The sequence below is a fragment of the Cryptomeria japonica genome, chromosome 8 (assembly GCF_030272615.1).
Source record: "Cryptomeria japonica chromosome 8, Sugi_1.0, whole genome shotgun sequence".
Taxonomy (NCBI): Eukaryota; Viridiplantae; Streptophyta; class Pinopsida; order Cupressales; family Cupressaceae; genus Cryptomeria; species Cryptomeria japonica.
In genome coordinates, this window is record NC_081412.1 from 268,593,866 (window position 1) to 268,615,827 (window position 21,962).

The 21,962-nt window shown below is 36.1% G+C and overlaps 1 protein-coding gene across 2 annotated transcripts in view; it reads left to right on the top strand.

The window, feature by feature from the left end:
- The first annotated feature begins 506 nt into the window (after positions 1-506).
- The window catches only part of LOC131072423 (uncharacterized protein At5g03900, chloroplastic), a 272,405-nt gene continuing 250,949 nt past the window's right edge, over positions 507-21,962 (top strand). Inside the window, exons 1-4 of one of the 2 annotated variants that reach the window (XM_058008564.2) lie at positions 507-1,090; positions 18,549-18,656; positions 18,753-18,853; positions 19,236-19,340. In XM_058008564.2, coding sequence (XP_057864547.2) covers positions 638-1,090; positions 18,549-18,656; positions 18,753-18,853; positions 19,236-19,340 — 767 coding nt within the window. In that variant the 5' untranslated portion in view covers positions 507-637. Of the gene's footprint in view, positions 1,091-18,516; positions 18,657-18,752; positions 18,854-19,235; positions 19,341-21,962 lie in introns of both variants that reach the window. The other variant, XM_058008566.2, reaches the window with a different exon arrangement.

Consider the following 21,962-nt stretch of genomic DNA (forward strand, 5'->3'; position numbering starts at 1 on the left):
AGCCTCAAAAAGAAATTTGTTTGTAGATGTCTTATGTCGGTCAACAATGCTAAACAAAGTGGTATTCAAAATAGATGTCACCCCATCCAAAAATGTAAGACCCATCCACAAGCCACCAATCTTAAAATAGAATGTATACTCTAATATCAAAAGATTATAAACAATTTAATCATACAAAAATATTGTACATTAAATACATCTATTTACATTGCAATTTTATATATTTCATGTTATATATGATCCCCACAACTTGTAATGCTAATACACCTAATTTTAAATGCTATTATATGTACACTAATTCATAAATTAAAAAAAATTACGTCTTCTACTATATCTCTCCATTTATACTCTTTTACTACAAAGTACAATCAATTAATTAATCAAAGATAATTTAAAAAATCCATTGATTTCTCTCTTTTATTTGATTCTAGATTATTACCTTAGGCATGAGGAAAATAGAGTCATAGTCAGAGCCTCAGCTCTACCGGGTAGTAATATATTATCCAAAGAGTCTTAAACAAATAGATTTTGTCAGTTCCACATAATACAGATAAGCAAATCTATCTCAACAAAATTAACAGGCCCTCCTTCACTCGTTTAGCCATCCCAATGGTCGGTATGGGCTAATCTTGCAGCCATGGGTGCCATTAGCATTGGCAGCAGCTGCTTTCCCGCAGCATCAGCCAGAGTTTTGAATACCCCTAATTATTTTCATTGTCATTTTCATCTTCGCACTTCATTAACCACAAAGTTTCACGCTTCTCCACAAGGTCTGAGCGACAGGGCTTGCTCAAGAGAATTGCCATGGCCCCGCAGAAATAGCACAGTCAAATTAATTAATAGCAGAACTTTGAGGGTGCCCTTCATATGCAGAGCGGACCTGGGAAGCTCTATTGCACAACTGAGACTGGGGAATCGCCTGGAAACTGACAAATTGGCGTCGTCCGTAAGAGACCAAACTATGAAGGCGGTAGACGCTCTGGGAGGACGAGTGACCATTGGCGACGTGGCGAGCAAGGCGGGCCTGAAGCTCAACGAGGCAGAGAAGGCTTTGCAGGCCCTCGCCGCTGACTCTGGGGGCTTTCTCGAGGTACAAATCATCCAAAACATATACTTTCTATTTAAGCAACCCTTGACTAAAAACTTCACACTTATCTCTGTTTTCTGTTTTGCCTAAAAATATTACCAGATTCAAATTGTCAAAATATTTACAATTACGCTTATTTTTATACCATCAAAATATCATGTCGGTCATTGCTTGCTTTGTTAAAGTTGTGTGTGCAAACTTTCAAAGGGATGATCAAATTTGTCTGGAATGTAGTACTCTTGGGATAGGTGGATTGTCAAGTTTGAATTACTTGGTCATGAGGTTAAGGCCCAGGCATACTGGAAATTTGAAGGATATGCTAGGTAAATGATGAAAAAGATCTCCTTGTGGTTTCAATATGGGGTCTTGTACTTTAAATTGGTGTCTTGCTTGCTTTGATCTAAAAAGTAACCGTTACCTTTAACTGTACTTAATACATTTGTCAGACAGTGATCAGAACAACAGAAAATGCCATGAGGTGATTTTCAATAGCATACAGGTTAACCTAATGAAAGCAGTCATACAAAAATTAATTGGTCGTGAGGGCAAAACCCAGTTATACAATTTATAAAACAATATATAGATAAACATGTTATTATGCTTTGTTGTATGTTATTAAGCAATTATGCTTCTTCGCTCTCTCCCCTACTTGGGTTATTATTTGATAAAGTTGAAAAGTGGTTAAAAAAGCTATGGGAGGCGGGGTACATCTCATCCTAATTGCAGAATCCAGCTCATGGTTTGAGAGAGTATCTGAGGGTCTTAGAACTCTTTTGCTAGAAGGTTGAGGTGCAAGTCAACACTAGCAAACCAAAGTCATCAACTTTTCATTAAGAAGTAAAAGGAAACAATTTTTCTTTTCTTTATGAAGGAAGCCCATTGGAAATAGTGGAACAATACAATTACCTTGGGATTGATTTTTGCAATAGGCTCAGTTGGGAGACTTGTAGTTCAAAAAGGATACAGTGGTTGGAAAGCTTCACACATACTGCAAAATAGATGCAGGAATGTAGAATTATGGGACTAGAAAACCAAGAAAATCCTTTTCAGCTTGCTTGTCATGGTGGTTAATCCTTAATTGGTGGGAAGTGCAGGGGTTTAGTATGTCAAATCATAAATGAGGCAATTGGAAAGAATTTAAAAGCATTTAGTCATATGTAGCCTCAAAATAAAACTGCAGTTCCATATGCGATTCTTTTGGTTGAATTAGTAACTTCTCATTGCAGGCAATGACGATAACTCAGAGGTTAAGTTATCTTAAAAAGGTTCAAATTAATGAGAATCATCACTCACCCAGAATCTCTGCGGACAAAGAATTAACTGAAGTAAGAATACATTGATGACATAGAACAACAAATGGAAAAGTAAATGGCACAATAAATTGCAAAAATTTCTGAACAACAATGAGGAAATTAAAAAAAATATGTGATAGAAAAATTTAGGACTTCTATGTGGACAAAGCAAATTGGTTGGAAGAAAGCGTACAATGTCAAAGAGTTTAACACACATGCAAATATGATGAAAAGGCATACACGAGCTGCAATAAAGGGTAAGGTGAAGTTTTTAATTACCTAGTTGAGAATCGGATCACATCATCTTATGTGCAAGACTGTTAGATGGAGTATGCTTAAGAAAGAATGGGAAGTGAGAATATGTCTATCTTGTAACAGGGGGGTGGTGGAGATAGAATGACACTTCATCTTGGAGTGTCAGTGTGCAGCCTACAGTGATATCTCTCTCAAGAATGAACACAACCTGAAATTGGACAACCTAACTGCCTTATTTGAGGAAGTCAGGCTTAGCAAAACAACAAGTTTTTGATCAAGATCTATAGTAAAAGATCTGACATTGAAAAGAATTTGAAAATGTCTTAGGACTGTGGCTCTTGGTCCCTTTGACTGCTCGGTCTTGTGGATGACATTAAAATCTTTCATTCATTCTGTTCACTATCTAATGACTGTACTAATTAAAGCTAGAGGCAAAGGTCATTTTTAAGGTCACAGCTAGGCAAAACACTAGTTTGGTATATGAGACCCCACTTTGAAAGTCCCCAGGGGAATTGTTTGGAAACTAAAAGATAAGTTTTGGACTTGAGGAGGTGGGAGTAGACTAAAGATAAAATTTGATAGTATGTTTGGAAGAAGTTGAGTATACTTAAAGATAACCCAACCAAAGGGAGGGTAAGATTAACCTTGGCATCACCAAAATGTATATTTTGGAGGGGCAGGAGCAGGCATAAGAACTAGGAAATGAGGTTTGATAGATATAAATTTGGAAAATAGAGGAAACATAAAAATGAGCACACCAAAGGAAGGATTGTGGATGGAGAAAAATATATCTGAAATCTTATGGGACAAGATCTAGATTTATTTCAACATCCTCAATAGAGTGCCTGCAAAACTGTTAAAAATAGAACCAGAAAGCTGCAAACTCAGATAATGGAAACTAAGAAAGCTTAAGAGAACAAGAAACACAAAAATTATCCTGGGAAAACCCTCCACCTGAGGGTGAAAAACCCAGCCACACCAAAATAAATTTTATTGAATGCTCAAAATAAGTACATAGCTCTCACACTTAGTAGACAATCATTTAACAATGATTGATAATCCTCAAATAGAAGATGACTATTAGAAATCTGCTTACGAAATAAGGTTGAAGAAGCTGCTAATAGAACAAATCTTCACACACCAATGAACACAGCTGAACGTAGATGATTATCTCGGAGGAGAAGATGCAAGATCACAGCACCCAAGTGCTGAGACTTTTTATCAGAGATCATTAGAACAGAATATTGATCATCTTCTAATTGACCCTCGGCATGTAAATAAATAGCATACACCAAGACTCGAAAAACTCACGAAGTAGAGGAAGACGGAAAGCCAAGCAACATGGAAAATAGCAGTTATACACCGACAACCACCACGAGCCAAAGAACTTAGGTGGAAGAAAGAACGTATTTCCAGCTATACAAAGTTGGTGGCAGTTACGAAGAATCCGATACAAGAAGAAAGAACCAAAACATTTTCCAGCTATTGATGAAGCAAACCGAAATCAAATGAAGAGCACGAGAATTTCATAAATACGGCAGGCATGATATCTATTGAAGTTATAATCTTTAACACTCCCTCTTAACAAAGGAGATATCATTCACAGATATACAAGTCATGGAGTCTTTCAACATGACAAACAAAATATGAAAACAACAAAAATAATCACGGATTCTCTCAACGTGATAGGCATCATGGATTCACTCGACATGATGTTCATCATGGCTACTCCCATGGATGAAATAACACAAGCTCTCATCACGGAGTCACTCAACGTGATGTTGTCATGGAGTCTCTCAACATGACATCCACTATGGCTACTCCCATAAGTGGAAAGAGCCTCCAGGGCTTTCACTTCAAATTTCTCCATCATAGAGAAAAATGCATTACAAGGGATTTCACCTCGAACTTCTCTCTCACAGAGAAGAACTCATTAACAACATATAAGAATTCATTGAAGCTGAGATTCTCTCTCAACAAGAGCATCATTCTCTACAATACCAAGGTTATCTCGAAAATAACAAAACTTTACTCTAGGAAGTGGCTTGGTAAGAATGTCTACTGTTTGCTCTTCTGTGCGAATGTATTTGAGCTCCACTGCTCTCCTTTGAACCATATCTCTCAAGTAATGATATTTTATTTTCACATGCTTGGTTCTATCATGAAAAACAAGATTAACTGAAAGCTTCACACAACTTTGGTTATCACAATGAATTATTGTAGGTTCCAAAGGCTGTCCAAACAATCCTGCAAGCAATTTACGAAGCCACACTGCCTCTCTAGCTGCTGTAGCAGCTGCAACATATTCAACTACTGTACTTTGGGCCACACATGATTGCTTCCTGCTGCACCAGGAAATCATAGCTGAACCTAAACTAAAACAATAACCAAAAGTGTTTTTCTCGTCAAATACACTTCCTGCTTAGTCTGAATCAGAAAAACCTTGCAACTTCAGACCTTCACAAGAAGTATATTTCAGACCATATCCCGCAGTACTACACACATATCTCAATATATGTTTAGCTGCAACAAAATGAATCTGTCTAGGCTCACTCATAAACTGACTGAGAGTGTTAACAACATAACATATGTTAGGCCTTGTATTGACTAAATACATCAAAGATCCAATCAATTTCCTATACATAGTAGAATCAACTAAATCTGAACTAGCTGCAACTTCATGTAACTTTTTCAGATTTGCTTCCATGGGAGTTGCCATAGACTTGCAATCTAACATACCAAACCTTTTCAAAATGTCAATGGCATATTTCCCTTGACTCAAAATGACTTCATTTGGTCTTTGCCACACTTCTAAACCAAGAAAATAATGCATCAAACCAAGATCTTTCATCTCGAATTCAGAAGTTAACTCTTTCTTACATCTAGCAATGAGATCATCCTCTCCAGTAAGAAATAAATCATCAACATATAGAACTAAAATTAAGGCTTTACCATCAATTACCTTGAAATAGATAGTTGGATCTGCATCATTTTTGAGAAAACCCAAGCTCAACAAATATCGATCAATTCTTTCATGCCAAGCACGTGGAGCTTGCTTAAGGCCATACAAGGCCTTTTTCAATCTGCATACCTGTGATTCTTTCTCATGAATCACAAATCCATTTGGCTGCTCAATAAAAACTTCTTCAATAACGCGATTCAAGAATGCTGTCTTTACATCCATCTGATGCAATTTCCACCCTTTAACAGCTGCAATAGCAATAATAGTTCTGATAGAAGTATAACATGCTACAGGTGCAAAAGTCTCTTCATAGTCTATGCCTTCCTTTTGTGAAAAACGTCTAGCTACAAATCTAGCCTTATATTTTTCTACACTCCCATCAGCTGCATGTTTAATTTTAAACAGCCACTTAGAAGAAACTACAAATTTACCTTTGGGCCTAGGAACAATATGCCACACATCATTTTTGATAATGGATTGATACTCCTTTTTGATAATGGATTGATACTCTGCCATCATGGCATCCTTCCACACTTGCTGATTTGAGGCTTCTTCAAAATTAGAAGGTTCAGATGCTATAAAGTGACTCATCAAAACTACATAACCTGCAAACTTATGAGGCCTTTTACTCTCTTTGAAGGTGCCACGAGGGGCTGCATATTTTTCAGCCTCTTCCATAGCGTTTCGAGCCACAAAGGTCTTTTCTTATTAGCTGGAATATTACTGGGACCTGCAGAAGTATCCAATAGAATCAATTGGATCAACAGAATTAGCAGAGTCTTCTAAATCTGCATACTCCCTCTGAGTCTCTGAAGGAGAATCCAAATCAGCCATAACTATGTCTTGAGGAGACTCAAGGTCTTCTCTATCAAATTCAATGTTAAACTCTTTGGATTTCTTGCAAGCTACATCTTCATCAAAAGACACATCCCTGCTGATTTCAATTTGCTTTTGACCTGGAATGTAGATTTTGTATGCTTTTGAAGATTCACTATAACCAACAAAGATGCCCTTCTTCCCTAAAGGTTCTAACTTAGTTCTTTTCTCTTTTGGAACATGAATATAGACAGGACATCCAAAAATCCTGAGATGACTAATGTCTGGTTTGATACCTGAAAAGGCTTCTTCTGGAGTCATGTTGTCTAGAATTTGATGAGGACTACGGTTTTGAATGTATAGTGCTGTCCTGCAAGCCTCTGCCCATAAAAATATTTGAAGACTTTGATCATGGATCATAGCCTTCGCTGCCTCAACAATTTTCCCGTTCTTCCTTTTAGCTACACCATTTTGTTGAGGATTATAAGGGACACATAACTCCCTCTTAATCCCAGCTTCAATACAAAAGTTATGAAATAAACTAGAAACATATTCTCCCCCATTATCAGATCTTAGAATCTTTATCTTCTTGTTAGATAAATTTTCAACAAGTGCTTTAAACTCTTTAAATCTGGACAACACTTCATCAGATTTTTTTGATTTAAGAAAATAAATCCAACACTTACGAGAAAAGTCATCAATGAAGGTAACATAATACCAAAAACCACTAAGGGAAGCAATTGACACAGGGCCACACAAATCAGAGTGAATTAACTCTAGGACATCCTTTCTCTATGTTCACTACTATGAAAAGTACTCTTAACATGCTTACCTAGAGCACATCCCTTGCCGACACCTTTATGGTTTTGATTCAGCTTTGGAAGACCAACAACTACCTTCTCCATTGAAGACAAAGTTCTAAAATTTAGGTGACCAAATCTTTTATGCCACAACTCACTTGATCTTGTAGACTCATTGAGCTAATGCTTGAATAGGACGAGCTGAAAGCTTGTAAAGACTGTCATGACGAACACCAATTTCACGTGTAGATTGAATGTTGGTGTTCTTCTTCCATGCAAGAACTTTTCCATCAACAAAAGCAACATGATAACCCTTGTCTTCTAATACTGAAATAGAAATCAGATTCTTTTTAATACCAGGAACAAAAAGAATATCGCTTAGAAGAAGAGGAATACTAGAATTCAATTGAAAAGAAGTAGAACCAGCACCCTTCACAGAATAACATGCATCATCACCGATGATAACATGAAGATGAGAATCATTTTCCTTCAAGTTGCAGAGGTGTTCACGATAACCAGTAATATGGCGGGAGGCTCCATTATCAATAAGCCATGTATCATTGTTAGTAGGAATGTTACTGGAAAGAGCAGAAATAAATAAGAACCCCTCTGAATTTTCACTAGACTCTCTATGAGGACAAACATTTTCAACATTTGTTGCAGCAGTTTGAGGCTTGGGTCTCAAAGGGCATTCTCTAGCAAAATGACCAAATTTGTCACATCTAAAGCATTGTACCCTAGAGAGACCTTTCTTTTCTTAGATTCGAGAGCTGAATCAGAATTTCTATCTCTGTTCCTTTTGAAGTTTCCTTTCCTTCCTCTTCTTTTAGACGTATGGGCAGCAAGAAAATGATCTTCTTCATGATGAGATTTACGTCCAATTCCTCTTGCCTCCAATCTGCATTCCTTTTGAATGCAATCAGTCCTCAATCGATCAAACTTGGGTAATTCATTTCTTCCACTAATACCTTGAATGAAAGATTCCCATGAGTGAGGAAGACCATTCATGGTCAGCATAACAAGATCTTTATCCTCAATAGAATCACCAATAGCATTGAGCTGATCCTTTAATATAGTAATCTTCATAAAGAAAGAACAACAAATTCCTCTCTAGCCATTTTGATATGAAGGAGTTGACGTCTCAATGCTAGAGCTCTACTAGTACTGTTGAATTCATACAAGATTTGAAGGCACTCGAACATTTCTTTGGCTGAATTCAATTTGGATATAACAGGTACTAGATGATCCTTAACAGAATCAATTAGAATCTTTTTAGCCATGAGATTATTCTTCTTCCATTGAGCTTTCTCAGTGTCATCTGAAGGTTCATCTACAACAAACTTCACATAGTTAAGAAGATCATTCTTTTCTAGCACAATAAGAATCCTAAATTTCCATGAAGTGTAATTGGCTGCACCATCCAATCTGTCTTCAACTTTGAGTCCATTCACCATGATGAAAAACTTGAAATAAACAGACTAAAGCTCCAAATAAAGAGAATTTCAAAACTAAGCAATCTGATTTTGGATCTTATCTTTATACCCGCTCTGATACCATGTTAAAAATAGAACTAGAAAGCTGCAAACTCAAATAATGGAAACTAAGAAAGCTTAAAAGAACAAGAAACACAAAAATTATCCTGGGAAAACCCTCCACCCGAGCGTGAAAAACCCAGCCACACCAAAATAGATTTTATTGAATGATCAAAATAAGTACATAGCTCTCACACTTTGTAGACAATCATTTAACAATGATTGATAATCCTCAAATAGAAGATAACTATCAGAAAACTGCTTACAAAATAAGGTTGAAGAAGCTGCTAATAGAACAAATCTTCACACATCAATGAACACAGCTGAACACAGATGATTATCTCGGAGGAGAAGATGCAAGATCACATCACCCGAGTACTGAGGCTTTTTATCAGAGATCATTAGAACAAAATATCGATCATCTTCTAATTGATCCTCGACATGTAAATAAATAGCATACTCCAAGACTCGAAAAAGCTCACGAAGTAGAGGAAGACGGAAAGCCAAGCAACATGGAAAATAGCAGTTATACACCGACAACCACCACGAGCCAAAGAACTTAGGTGGAAGAAAGAACGTATTTCCAGCTAGACAAAGTCGGTGGCAGTTATGAAGAATCCGATACAAGAAGAAAGAACCGAAACATTTTCCAGCTATTGATGAAGCAAACCGAAAACAAATGAAGAGCACGAGAATTTCATAAATACGACAGGCATGATATCTACCGAAGTTATAATCTTTAACAAAAAAACGCATGCAATGCAAACCAAAATCTAGACTAGAAACACACATGCATGCTCTAAAAACTACTCCATTGCACTCCTATTCCTCAAGATCTGTGTTTTGTGATAATATTGCTTTCAAAAGCACACACAAAGGCTATGAGGAAGTGGAGATTTGAGATATGATGAATGCAAGATAAGAATGCTAGAATGCAAAAAGTAAGCTCCAATACTAGATTGCCAGATTGCTAGATTGCTTATTAGGATTGATAAGGATGTGGAAATCCTTTTATATAGAGAACACCTTAGAAAATGGAGGGATAGGATTAAGAGGTGAAAAGATAAATGGTTGGCTAGGATTAAAGGGTAAGTAGGAAAAATTATAAAATAATGAAGGGGGTGGGTAGAGGAAAATTAAGAGGTAAATGACATGTGTCATAGAGTGAAAAAGCTAATGAATTAATTAAATAAATAAAGATTTATTTAATTAATAGAGGAAGTGGGACCAATTAAATAAATAAAATATTTATTTAATTTAGGGAAAAGATAAATAAATACAAATATTTATTTAAATAGGGAAAGGCTAGAAGAGGATAAATGAATTAATTAAATAAATAAAAATTTATTTAATTAATAGAAGACTTAGGATAAAATAATTAAATAAATAAAATATATATTTAATTACGCTAGGACAATTTTAGGTGTCTACAAAGATAAGATCCATGTCATTCACCAAAAGGTAAAAATCCCACCAAAGGAAGGGTAACACCCATATCATTCACTAAAGGACTGTATGTGCTATGGACTGTCCTAGGTTAACCTTTATGTGTAGGAAAAGGCAGAAAAGGAAATAGGAAGGTGCTAAGTGGGCGGCAAGTAGGCATAATGTGCAGACTCTAATGCATATGATAACATAATGTAAATGCAAAGCAATATTTTGAGTGACTGGTTTATGCATTAACTGAAAGAACGTAGTATTGGTCAATGTAAGAAACAAATATGCAAAAGGTAAAGGTCAAAGAAGTTATTATTGGCTGGGAACTTATTACCTTGGTAATCTCCCCCTTTGACTAGAGCTTGTGGGATATAAGGTTTAGTTTTTGGTTGAGACTTTGGAAGGGAAGAGATAGTCTACCAACTTAGGTAGGTGCTTGTTTTTAAGGCTCTTGTCTTGTCTTGTAGCATATCCTCAATACCAAATCTTGAAGTCCCATTCTTATTTGTTGTTCCTTTGGGCAAAGTCTTCTTTCTCCTCTTGAGAGGGAGAAATTTAAAGGCCATAGATATGCCTATTTTAATGGCAAGGATGTAGATGATTTGATGATTGTATTTAAGCAAGGCCAGAGGACAAGGAATAAATATGGTCACAAAACTCAAATATGAACTTCATTGGTATGGATGGTGAAGGTGGATCTGTCTAAGTAAGAAACTAGCAGTAATGTACTTCACCCTCAATGATTTGGGATGTTGGCCATGATTGATCAGTAAAGTACATGAGATCTAAAGGGGCTAGATGGATCTAGGATGTTTTAAGGTCCTACCCCTGTTTGCCACTAATTTTTTTGCACTTCTATCACCACTCAGCTATATTGGTATTTTGTCAAATAGTTGTCATGCATTTGCTGGCGAAGACATTAAACTTCTTGTTCATAAAAACTCAATTTGCTGATGGGTATGTTGTTTGTTTTTAGACTTTTAATTGTATTTCAGGTTTGCAGTTTGTTTGGAATGTTATTTATATTCTAATCAGTACGCAAGGCTGCGCTAGTAGAAAAGGACCACACCAAGGAAATATATCACATCAGCAATATGGCGTCCCTATGCAGCTTGCACAGATATCGACACCAAGGTTACTTGGAGACTCACACCAAGAAAGTAGCCAGCACCAACAAGCTCCAAACCCACATCAAAGGAAACATAAATTCCAATGGCCAAAGAAATCACTGAATCGCCAAGGATAGGAATTTAAACCACACCAAGAAAGTGAGCAAAACCAACACCAAAACTGAATAGTGAATCATCAAACCACACCAAGAAATGAATTTATAATCTCACACCAAGAAAGATATCTTCAATGAATCCCGAAACTTGTAAACCTTTGCTTCAGCTCTCCTCATGAAATTTGCAAAACAAGAATGAATAAAAAACTCTCAAATGAGCTTTTATATTTCTCCCAAAAGCCATGTCCCACTTGGCTTTTTAATTATTTAGATCAAAGAAGCAAAACTCTGCAAAAAATCGCGATTATACCCAATTAATCGTCGATCGCAGGCCTGGCCGATCAATTTCTTGGAAAAATCGCGATTTTTTCGGTCAATGCAGTCAACGATTTTATCGGGTGTAATCTTGAAAAAATTGAAACAGTTGCGCGCGAGTAGTCGGGAAAAAATCGCCAGTGCAGAAAAAAAAACCTGCGAAAACCCTAAACGGTGCGGAAAGTAAAAAACGGTGAAATTTTTTTATAAGTATGCTGCGTGAAGGGTTTCAAAGGCAGAATGTGGAGGACGGGAGCCATTGACGGGAAGAAGAGCTCAACAGGAAGAAGAGCCAGGTCGCACGCCATTGCCAGGTTTTTTTTTACGAAAATTGCTCAGGTTCTTATTTACGAAGATTCATATAAATTTCGATGCCATTTTTTAAATGCATGAATATTGTTCGGATATGCATAGAAAATTATGTCACAGAAAATTATACGTTTTTTAAAGTAATAATCTGATTTATTACAGAAAATTCATTTTGTCTATAATAAATTATATACACAGCAAATTTAAATCACATGAATACTGTTAAGATATTATATTTTTCTGTGTATATAATTTATTATAGACAAATTAAATTTTCCATGTATAATTTTCTGTAATAAATCAGATTATTTTTCTGTTAGGAAATGCCCTAAAATATTTTTAAAAAGTAGTTTTTGATTGTTTCTCTGCAATTTTTTACATTTTTTTGTAAATCCGATTTTTTCAAAAAATCTTATACTTATGTTTTGCCGATTAATTCCCCAAACGATTATTGCCATGAAATTTTAGATTATTTGCTTTTTGATGTTTTGAAAATCTCCAAAGTTGGCGTACACTTTATGACTTATTAAAAAGTCACTTTATGAAATGACTTAAAAATCATATTAACCCCCTTTATGTTGTCATATCATAAAGTCATTTAATATAATTAATATTATTTAAGTCAATGCTTGATAAGACTTTAATAAATCAAATTAAATTATTAAACCTTGATAAATGCCAATAACAATTCATGAGACTAATCTGCCCACTTTCCAGATATAGCCATGATGCTAACTGATCATCCTGTGACATACCATATATAGTAAGTATGATCCAAACGTCTAAATGGCTTAGTAAAAATAGTAAGTGTATATCAAAGAGCCCTGAATGATCCCAAGAAGGCATACCACAAATTAACAGGGACATTAAGCTGAAGAATACCGAGATAAGCACCAAAAGGCTAGTTGAAGAGCCATAAAACACCTTTAGAAGGGTCCCCTAATCATCATGTTAGTCTATGGGGACCAAGATTAATAGGCTAATCATACAAATAATGCTGATGCTTAAAAAGGGGACATTACATAACCTCACAAATGAGCCTACATCCTCCTTATATAGCTTTCTTGAGGGAAATATTCAATTTTAAAATATAATAATTATTTTTTCTCACAAGGACCTTTTAAAAGAATTACTATTATTTTTCATGTGTGAAGTCCCCTAAACCTAGGCAACCAACTTATTATTTTTCATATTCAAAGTCCTCCAAACCTAGACAATCAACTTAAAACACATCTTAATACCTTTTTAACGAACTATTACACTAATTTGTTCTTTTAATATTTCCAACATTAGACAACTTAAGTGAATTAATTAAATATTAACTCAATAGCTTACCCAAGTTGCAGAAAGTATCTAGATGGCATAATTATGTAATTCTGATCATACAACATCGATACTAGAGTCATAGGATGATGAACTGAAGCAGCTAGGTGACTTACTGAAATCCCAAAATGTTGGAAATTGATTCCAAAAGCATCAAGAGGCTTCATATAAACATTTGAACTCATTTCCAAACAACATCTTTTGAAGATACAACTTGAGCACCCCAAGAACTTTGGAGCTCTCCCCAACTCACTAAGTAGCTAATGGGATAGCTCGGACACTAGGCTAAATGGTCACAAACCAATTTTGCTTGAAATGGGAACATTACATTATCCATTTACAATGTCATTATGAGGAATATCCTCCCTATTTATGGATCATTCAACTCCTTACATGCAAAGAAAACAAACTGCAACTCTCCTAAGAGATCTTGTCTAATTGGAACATAAATTTCAAGAAATTTGTCTGTTTGTTCCTAATAATGCGACAGGGTTTAGAGGGTTCAATTGGCTTTGCAATGCCTATAAAAGTTTGTCAAGGGTGTTCGAGGTATCAGAATCCCTTACCAATCTTACAAAAAAAGACTAGCTTGTATGGACAAAGGCAGTAAAAGCTACATTGCATCAATGAAGAAAGTAGTAAATTCTCATTATATACTTGCAGTACTGATACTTAATGAAAGGGATAGGTCATAATGTTCATGTATAATCTGAGGCCTATCACTTTTGGAGATAGAAAAATGACTCAGAAAAAGAAGTTGTTATGCCTGTATTTCAAGGAAATGTAGGTCCTTATGCATTGTGTAGAAGTATTTAGGCTATATTTATTATTCCATCATGTTACCGTCCAAACAAACTATTAAAGCTCACATTATTTTTTAGCTTAACAGACTTTCAGCAAACTGTTAAAATTAAAATCAGAAAGCTATAAACACAGATAAAAGAATCTAAGACAGCATAAGAGAACAAGAAGACATCAAATTATCCTGGGAAAACCCTCCACCTGAGGGTGAAAAACCCAGCCACACCAAAAGATAATTTTATTGAAGTCTCAAATTAAGTACATATCTGTCTCACGTAGAAGGCAATCATTTTAATAATGATTGATAATGCTCAGATAAAAGTTGACTATCAGAAAATCTGCATACAAAATAATGTAAAGAAGATGCAATTGAACAAATCTGAGCACTCCAATGTTCACTGCTGAATAAAAAATGATCAACTCAGGAAATGATAGTAGCTACGAAGTCACAGCAAAACGAACACCTCAAAGTAAGTCGATCTTCTACTAAATAACCCACAGCACATGAATAAAGAAACTTTCTTCAATAACCGATAGACTCCTCAAGAAGAAACTGGTATACGAGACAATTAGGATGGTGTCAGTTACACACCGACATGCATCATGGGCCGAAGTCCAACGAAGGGAAGGAAATAGATTGCCAGCTAAGACAAAGTTGGTGACAGCAACAAGGTCTTCGATACATGAAGAATAAACACCGACAGATGTAAAATGAAACCGAAACATTTCCAGCTTGAGAGCACAAGAAAACCATAAATACGGCAGGTATGATATCGCTGAAGTTACCATCTTCAACACAAACTACAATCACAATTTGTAGTTAAACTACAGAGTTCTTGACTTCACAATCCAAGACATGAAGGGTATAAATGACATCATTGCCTACTCTTTATTTAGACTACCTGCTCTGCACACAGTATCTGTGGAGGAATTAGGATGAAATGTGGAAATATTTGCTGAATATGCAAATGATGAGAAAGCTGTTACTTTGCTGCAAGACCTAGAAAACACTTGAGCAATGGGAGTGTGATTTAAGGTGATCTGAGTTTTTTTTAAGTATCATATTCACCTTGTAGCTATTACAAAATTTAAAAGGTATAAGATTTGAAGCACTATCATTGCATAAGAAGTAAAATATATTGGAAGTAATTGAAAGAAGTGGTGAAAAATGTTGTGGCTTCTCTTGAAACTTGCCAAAGGAATAAAATAGAGAAACTCTATGTCTATTACAGCCAGTCTACCACAGGTTGGAGGAAAGAACCATATTTATAACAAGTCTACTACAGGTGGGAGGAAAGAATCACATTTATGTTGTGGTTGACTGACTGCCTAAGTATGCCTGTTTATTTTTATGGATTGTGCAGGTATTAGTGAAGCTTCACGATTATCAAACTATCAATAACAAAGCTTTACAACTTTTTGAACTATTTAACAAAGCTTCACAAGTTGCGGTACAATTTATGCAATATATTTACTGATAATGCCTGGACAGTTGTTTAGATCAAGTACCAGCTATCATACCAAATCAGAGAAAAAATCTATGATTGCGTCATACAATTCATATTGTTGGCACATCATCATTTAAGGCCTTGCACACCGTTCAACTATCTACAATGTATTTCAAAGCAAAAACCAATAGTCAGGAGCTTTGGATTTGGCATGCAGAAAAATCGTGCAGTCTTTGAACAACACGTTATAAAAGCAAGGTTTGTTAAACACAGCATCTTGCTCACAAATTGATTTTTTGAATAGTGAAATGTTTAAATTTTTGAATATAACTTTTATGCTAATGCTGATTTTCCAAGATCTTTTAATGCTAAGGAAAAGGAAGTGGTGCCCAAACGTTCCCTTTTGAAGGGCATCTCCCTTATAACAAACTTAAAAAAATTTATGCAAAGAAATATAGAAACTTATTTGATCTCCGGTATGTTGATGGTACTCAAGAATATATCTATTTATTAGAGAAAAGTTATAGGGCAAGTTAGAACCTATAAGTTAAGGAGACTAGGAATCAAGATGTCTAATACAAAAGCTATGGAAGAAAAAATAGAGGGGATAAACCTAGCAATAAGTACAAGTACAAATATAAATAGAAATGTGGGGAGCATTCCTCAAGGGATGCAATTAGCACAAGGCACCCAATGGTGAAGCTGGAGACTATGGGTTGCAAACGAATGCTGCAAAGCAGTAATGTTTTGGAGTAGATAAGAATGAATCAACTGTATCAAGAGCAGAACAGAGGAGAATGCCCTCAACTGAGAAGCTTTGGATGGACAATCTAGAAGAAATAGGATACTTTCCGTAAAACCTCTCCTAATGCCAAAGGTTGATAAATCATAAGTTTCTTGAGATGGATAAAAATTAGTGATGTGCACATGTTCTTGTGCTTGGGTTTCTATATAGGAAAAACAAAAGGCACGACATAGAGTAGTGGTAGATTCATGATGCTTTGGTTTATAAGTGAGAGGGTTAGGATACACTAGTAGCAGTACTTAAGGGAAAATGTTGCCTCATGATTTGTTGCTATTTGTTGTGTTACCTGGATCCAAACTTGCTTAATCACCTTAACATCTGTAATAGAATAGAAGAACAAGAAATTTGTCAGTTAGCTGTGGATACCCCTTAAAATGTTCTATGCCTGAGAGGGATAACCTTTAAAAGGAAAAAGGAAAAATACTTATGGTTATAAAATAGGATATTAGAAGATGGAAGAGGAACCTCTTGTGTAAATGTAAAAACAATGGTACCTACCCTTATTCTTATGGTGAATGGGGCATCTTCAAATGAAGTGTTTCTCATTCCATACCTCATAGAGATAAAAGCGAGGACAGATCATATCATCATGAGACATATGGTGGAAAGATTCAATTAATAATTGGTGGGAATTAATGCTGGCTAGCAAAGAGGAATCCTTTATGCAATCAATGATGTTAAAGACAATTGGACTAATACATTGTACCATCGATGATGTGTAGGCTCTAAGAAATGCTTAGCATGGAAAGCCATATCTGAGGGCTAAGAGGTTGTGTTAAAGAGGTCCCAGTGACTTACATGTATTCCCTACAAATTCCTTGAAAACTCTTTTAATCACATCCTTCCTAAGGGGAAAGTGAGAAAGGGCATCCAATGATTATCTAAAGAGTGTTTACTTCAATGGAGATTTTGACAAACTAAGGAAGCATATTGGCCTAAAAAACCAATATTGTTGATACATAGTTAGAACTTAGACCCATGGGGACGACTCTCCTTGAAGAACAAAGTGCTAAATATGTTCTTAGGAATTTAGGCTATCTATCAGAGATTGTGAAGAAAGTAAGTTAGTCTGAAGATGGTCTCTTAATCAAGCGGTTGGGCAGAAATCAAAAGACTCAACCTATATAATATTTTGTTAAATCATCCATTTGTATTGGACCATATGCTGAAATGTATTAGTTTGGACCCTCTCAATATGTGCCTCATATACAGATCCTAAACCAGGATCCCAAAACTCTTATCCATTGTGGGTTTATCTGGGAAATTTATTTGAAAGCAATGGCAATCTAGAAAGAGGGGGACCCTGTTTATAGGAAAGATGTGACAGAGGGTTTGAATTTGAGAGGTTTATCTGGGAAATTTATTTGAAAGCAATGGCAATCTAGAAAGAGGGGGGCCTATTCATAGGAAAGATGTGACGGAGGGTTTGAAATCGTGAGATGGAACATTGAACTGAACTCCAAGATTATATATATGTTGTTATCTCTTTGGGCTTCTTTCTAGAGGAAAATCAAAATCTGATTGTGCATCTTTGGAGGTTTTGAAAATCATAAGCTTAGTATTTCCAAGGTTAACCACCAGCTGGTAAAGATCACAATAGGGAGCAAGGGCATCAAAACTTCTAAATGGAATTTTCAATTCAGATATATGGACTTGAGTATCAGTAGAATTTTTTACTTGGACAATGGTGATTCATTGTATGTTGGGAGCAAATACCAAGTAAATGTTTTCTTAAGCATTCATTGAGTAATTTCCACGTAAAAAAAGAAATTATGTTCCAAAATGTTGGGAACTCATTTTATATTAAAAATGAATGTTCTATTCCAACATTCATTCAATATAACTGTAAAGGATTCTGGCTTCTACTGAGAAAATTTTATTGGAGGGCCTCAAAATGAAATTTTAAACATGGTATCAAACTGCTAGTGAAATCTGGGCTGAAAGTAAAACATATCAAATATTTATTAACAATATATTGCTTTTATTATTATGTTTCCTTTCCTTTGATTTAGTCTGTTTCTTGTTGTAAGCTTGCTTAGTTTTATCTGGTATGCAAGATGAATTGAATTGGCAGGAAAAAAAAATGAATAATATTTTAATTTTATGAAGGCAAAATGTCTTCTGCAAGGTGCTTTTGGCAGGTTTCAGACGAAGGCGATGTGCTTTATGTTTTTCCAAGGGGCTATCGAACAAAACTTGCTGGAAAATCTCTTAGATTGAGATTTGAACCTGTGCTTGACAGAATAAAGGTATTATAGGGTCCTCATTTCTCTTCTGATATCTCTGGTCTTTGAGGGAGTAGAAGTGAATTATAGCCAGATAGAGACTAATCTGGTTTCTGTCAGGCTGTGGCAGAGTACTTGATCAGGGTGTCATTTGGAACAGCACTTCTTGCTTCAATTGCGATTGTTTACACAGCAATCATTGCTATTTTGTCTGGTAGAAGGTATTTGTCCATATTTTTCTTCTACTTTTGTGACTATAATCTGTTTTATAGATTAAGCCATGCGCAATTTAAGGGTTAGCAGACTGCATTTATAATTATGTGTAACAATTTGTATGTTTTGTAGTTAGTTATGTATGCATAATACATAAGTCCATACCTGATGGATGGGTAACGAGACCCTTAATCATTTAGGGAGCTTAAATTGCTAGAAAGTTTTGTTCTTCAAAATCTGCGCCTTCTGTTATTAAACGGAGTTGGTTTTTATGGCAGTATATTCAACCATTAAAGCTTTCTGAACAACTTTTTGAAATTATTTATACCATGTAAGCATGGATGGCCTGATGTTTATTTTGAAAAGTTCTGAACTTGGTTATCTTGATAGTGAGGAAGATAATCGTGGGAGACGAGGGAGGTCCTATGATCCAGGATTAGGCAGGTCATACAATTCAGGATTTAATATTTTTATCAGCCCAGCTGACTTATTCTGGTAATATCCTCTGAACCATGTTCCTTATTGTATGTGATTTTCAGTGTTATGTTCATATCATGCTTCTGAGTTTTTAACAGTTTTGTTTATTGAATATGTACATGGTGTTCCTTTAGAAGGAAAGTTTGAAAGCATATAAAATTCTGAAATATTATTTTTTGTGATAAAAGTGCATGCATGAAATCATATTATTGCATTCAAGGAACTCTGTATATTTTTCAATTAGAACATTGTAATGTATACGATGATTCACTATTTAGAACAATTAAAGTGTATAGCCATATATGGAGGTGTTTATACTTGGAACTACTTTAAATGAATCTTCCTCACATGTTCTTAGAAGAACATGTGAGGAAGATTCATTTATTTGATGCCAGTCATTGATATTGTTAAATAAAGGGGACAATAATAAGAGCCGCCAAATATTGGTTCTGAAGAGACATAACAAGCCTACAAGATAACTTTTAATAACCGTAGCTCACAGGTGGTGAAAGATGTACAAGACAAAGAAAGTTGCAAATGGATATGAAAACACTTCGAAATTCAGCATTAAAGTTGAATTTAAAGGGCTTTTTAATATAAATTTTAGTAGCGATTGTTCTTATTGTTCACTGATACCTCTGTGCAATCCTGCTTCTAGTGTCCTTGCCCTGTGCAACAAAAGAAGAGATACAACTTAAATCTCTTGTACCTGCTTTAGACTTTACTTGATCCTGCTTCATTGTGCCAACATTAATACACTTTGGATGCTGCTCCTTTTCCTGGGTCCATAACTTATGCTTCTCTTATTTTGAAATTGCTCTTCACAAAACTTTGACTTGCAGGTTGCTTTGACCAAAGACTGTGTTATCAGTGTTTTGGATGATGTTGGAAGTTCTTCTTGATATCCTAAAAAAATTTCAAATTTTGGAGTGATCCTTGTCTGCGAGTCCATGGTTCCTAAGAGTGTAGGGTTTTATAACTTCAAAATCATTTGAAGAATAAACCTTTGTGTCGCATTGTTTCCAAATCACTTTTGTTTGCCCGTTACCTTTTTTCACTTAAGTGGAAGGGTCACCGTGTCGTTGAAAGGGGCCATTTTGAGTTCTAGGCTTGGGCGGGTTTTAATTAAATTTGAAATGTTTTGCATTTTTCTAAAGTCCTAAGTTTTTCCCTTATGTATGCGTCGGGTTCTTAAAGGCCGGATAAGTTTCTTTTGATCTAACGATTGTCGTGATATCGCAATGGGAAGTTGAGCGTTGAATATTCATTGCGACTCAGCGACAAGCCACTAGCGGCGGGGCCGGTCAGACAGTCAATGCAGACAGTTAATGCAGACGGTTTAGTGGTGACGGCTAAGTAACGAAGGACCTTAAGGATCGAACGGTTAGCTCATGATCCAACGGTTGTCGCTAGACCGCGATGAGAAGATGCTCGTCCTTTACTCATCGTGGACTAGCAACTGAATGGTGGGCCCGACCAATTTGGGCGGCCCAGGTGTGTTAAAGGGTTGACAAGTCCAAGGGAAATCGACGGCTGTTGCTAGACCGCGATGAGAAGATGCTTGACCTTTACTCATTGCAGATCAGTGACAAAGAGCAGACGAGTGACTGAGTGATGGGCCCACTTTGCAAGCTAAAGTGATTAAAGGGTGCGCAGAATCCGCATGATCTAACAGTTGTCGCTAGACCGCGATAGAAAGTTGCTCGAATTTTAATCTTTGCGGATTAGCGACTGAAAGGAAAAATACTCAGAAGAAGCCCTTTTGGTCCATTGGAGCCAAAATTTGAAATTCAAATGGATTAATTGCAGAAGTGTGCGGCTTTATTGATGGTAATTAATGCTCAGTTGTCGCTAAGGTGCCTCCATAAGACGTCGTTCTGAAATTGAAGTTGCAAAAGGGCATTCAAGAGGATTAGTAGAGACTAGGTGTGCGGTTTTGTGATTTCTCAGGCGACAAGTAAGTTTTTCTGTGACTGTGCTTTGCAATTCTTGTTTGTGTGACATTGTTTGGTGCTGGAAATTTAGAAGGGGTTATTTGAATAACAATTGAAGTAAGGATAGCTTTAGATTGATAAGATGGCACCACGAAGAGAATTCAAGGGAAAGATAGATTACCAAGAGAGGGCTATTTGTGATGATTTTCTGGAACAATTGGTTCAATCCACAAATAGTGCAACCAAGATAAAGGAACTTGTGCCCAAGTCTCCCCGCCTGCGGATTGATGACGGTTTATATGATAAGGGGTGCTGGCTAAGAGATGCTGAGATAGGCATGGCAGGTCTAGGTTTGTTCAGGGTAGGGTTTGGTCAGCTGAATGCACCTGCTCCTACAAATAACATATGGGAGTTAGATGTTGGGAAACTGGTGGTCCCTGGGGTTTTCATGGACATTGATTTGTTGACCCAGATTGCAAAAGGTTATGACCCTATCACTAGGACTGTGAGGAATGTAAACGGGGGCCCCCTAATTGAGATTACTGATGATGAACTCAGAAGGATATTCGGGCTGAGTGAAGCCTCAAGCTATTTAGAACCCATTGATTTTGAAATGTTCAAGAAGGTTTATGATGCCCAAAAGGATCATCTTAGGAGTGGGCCGTTGAGGGAATTTTTTGCAAAGATAGGAGGATTAACATTGGTA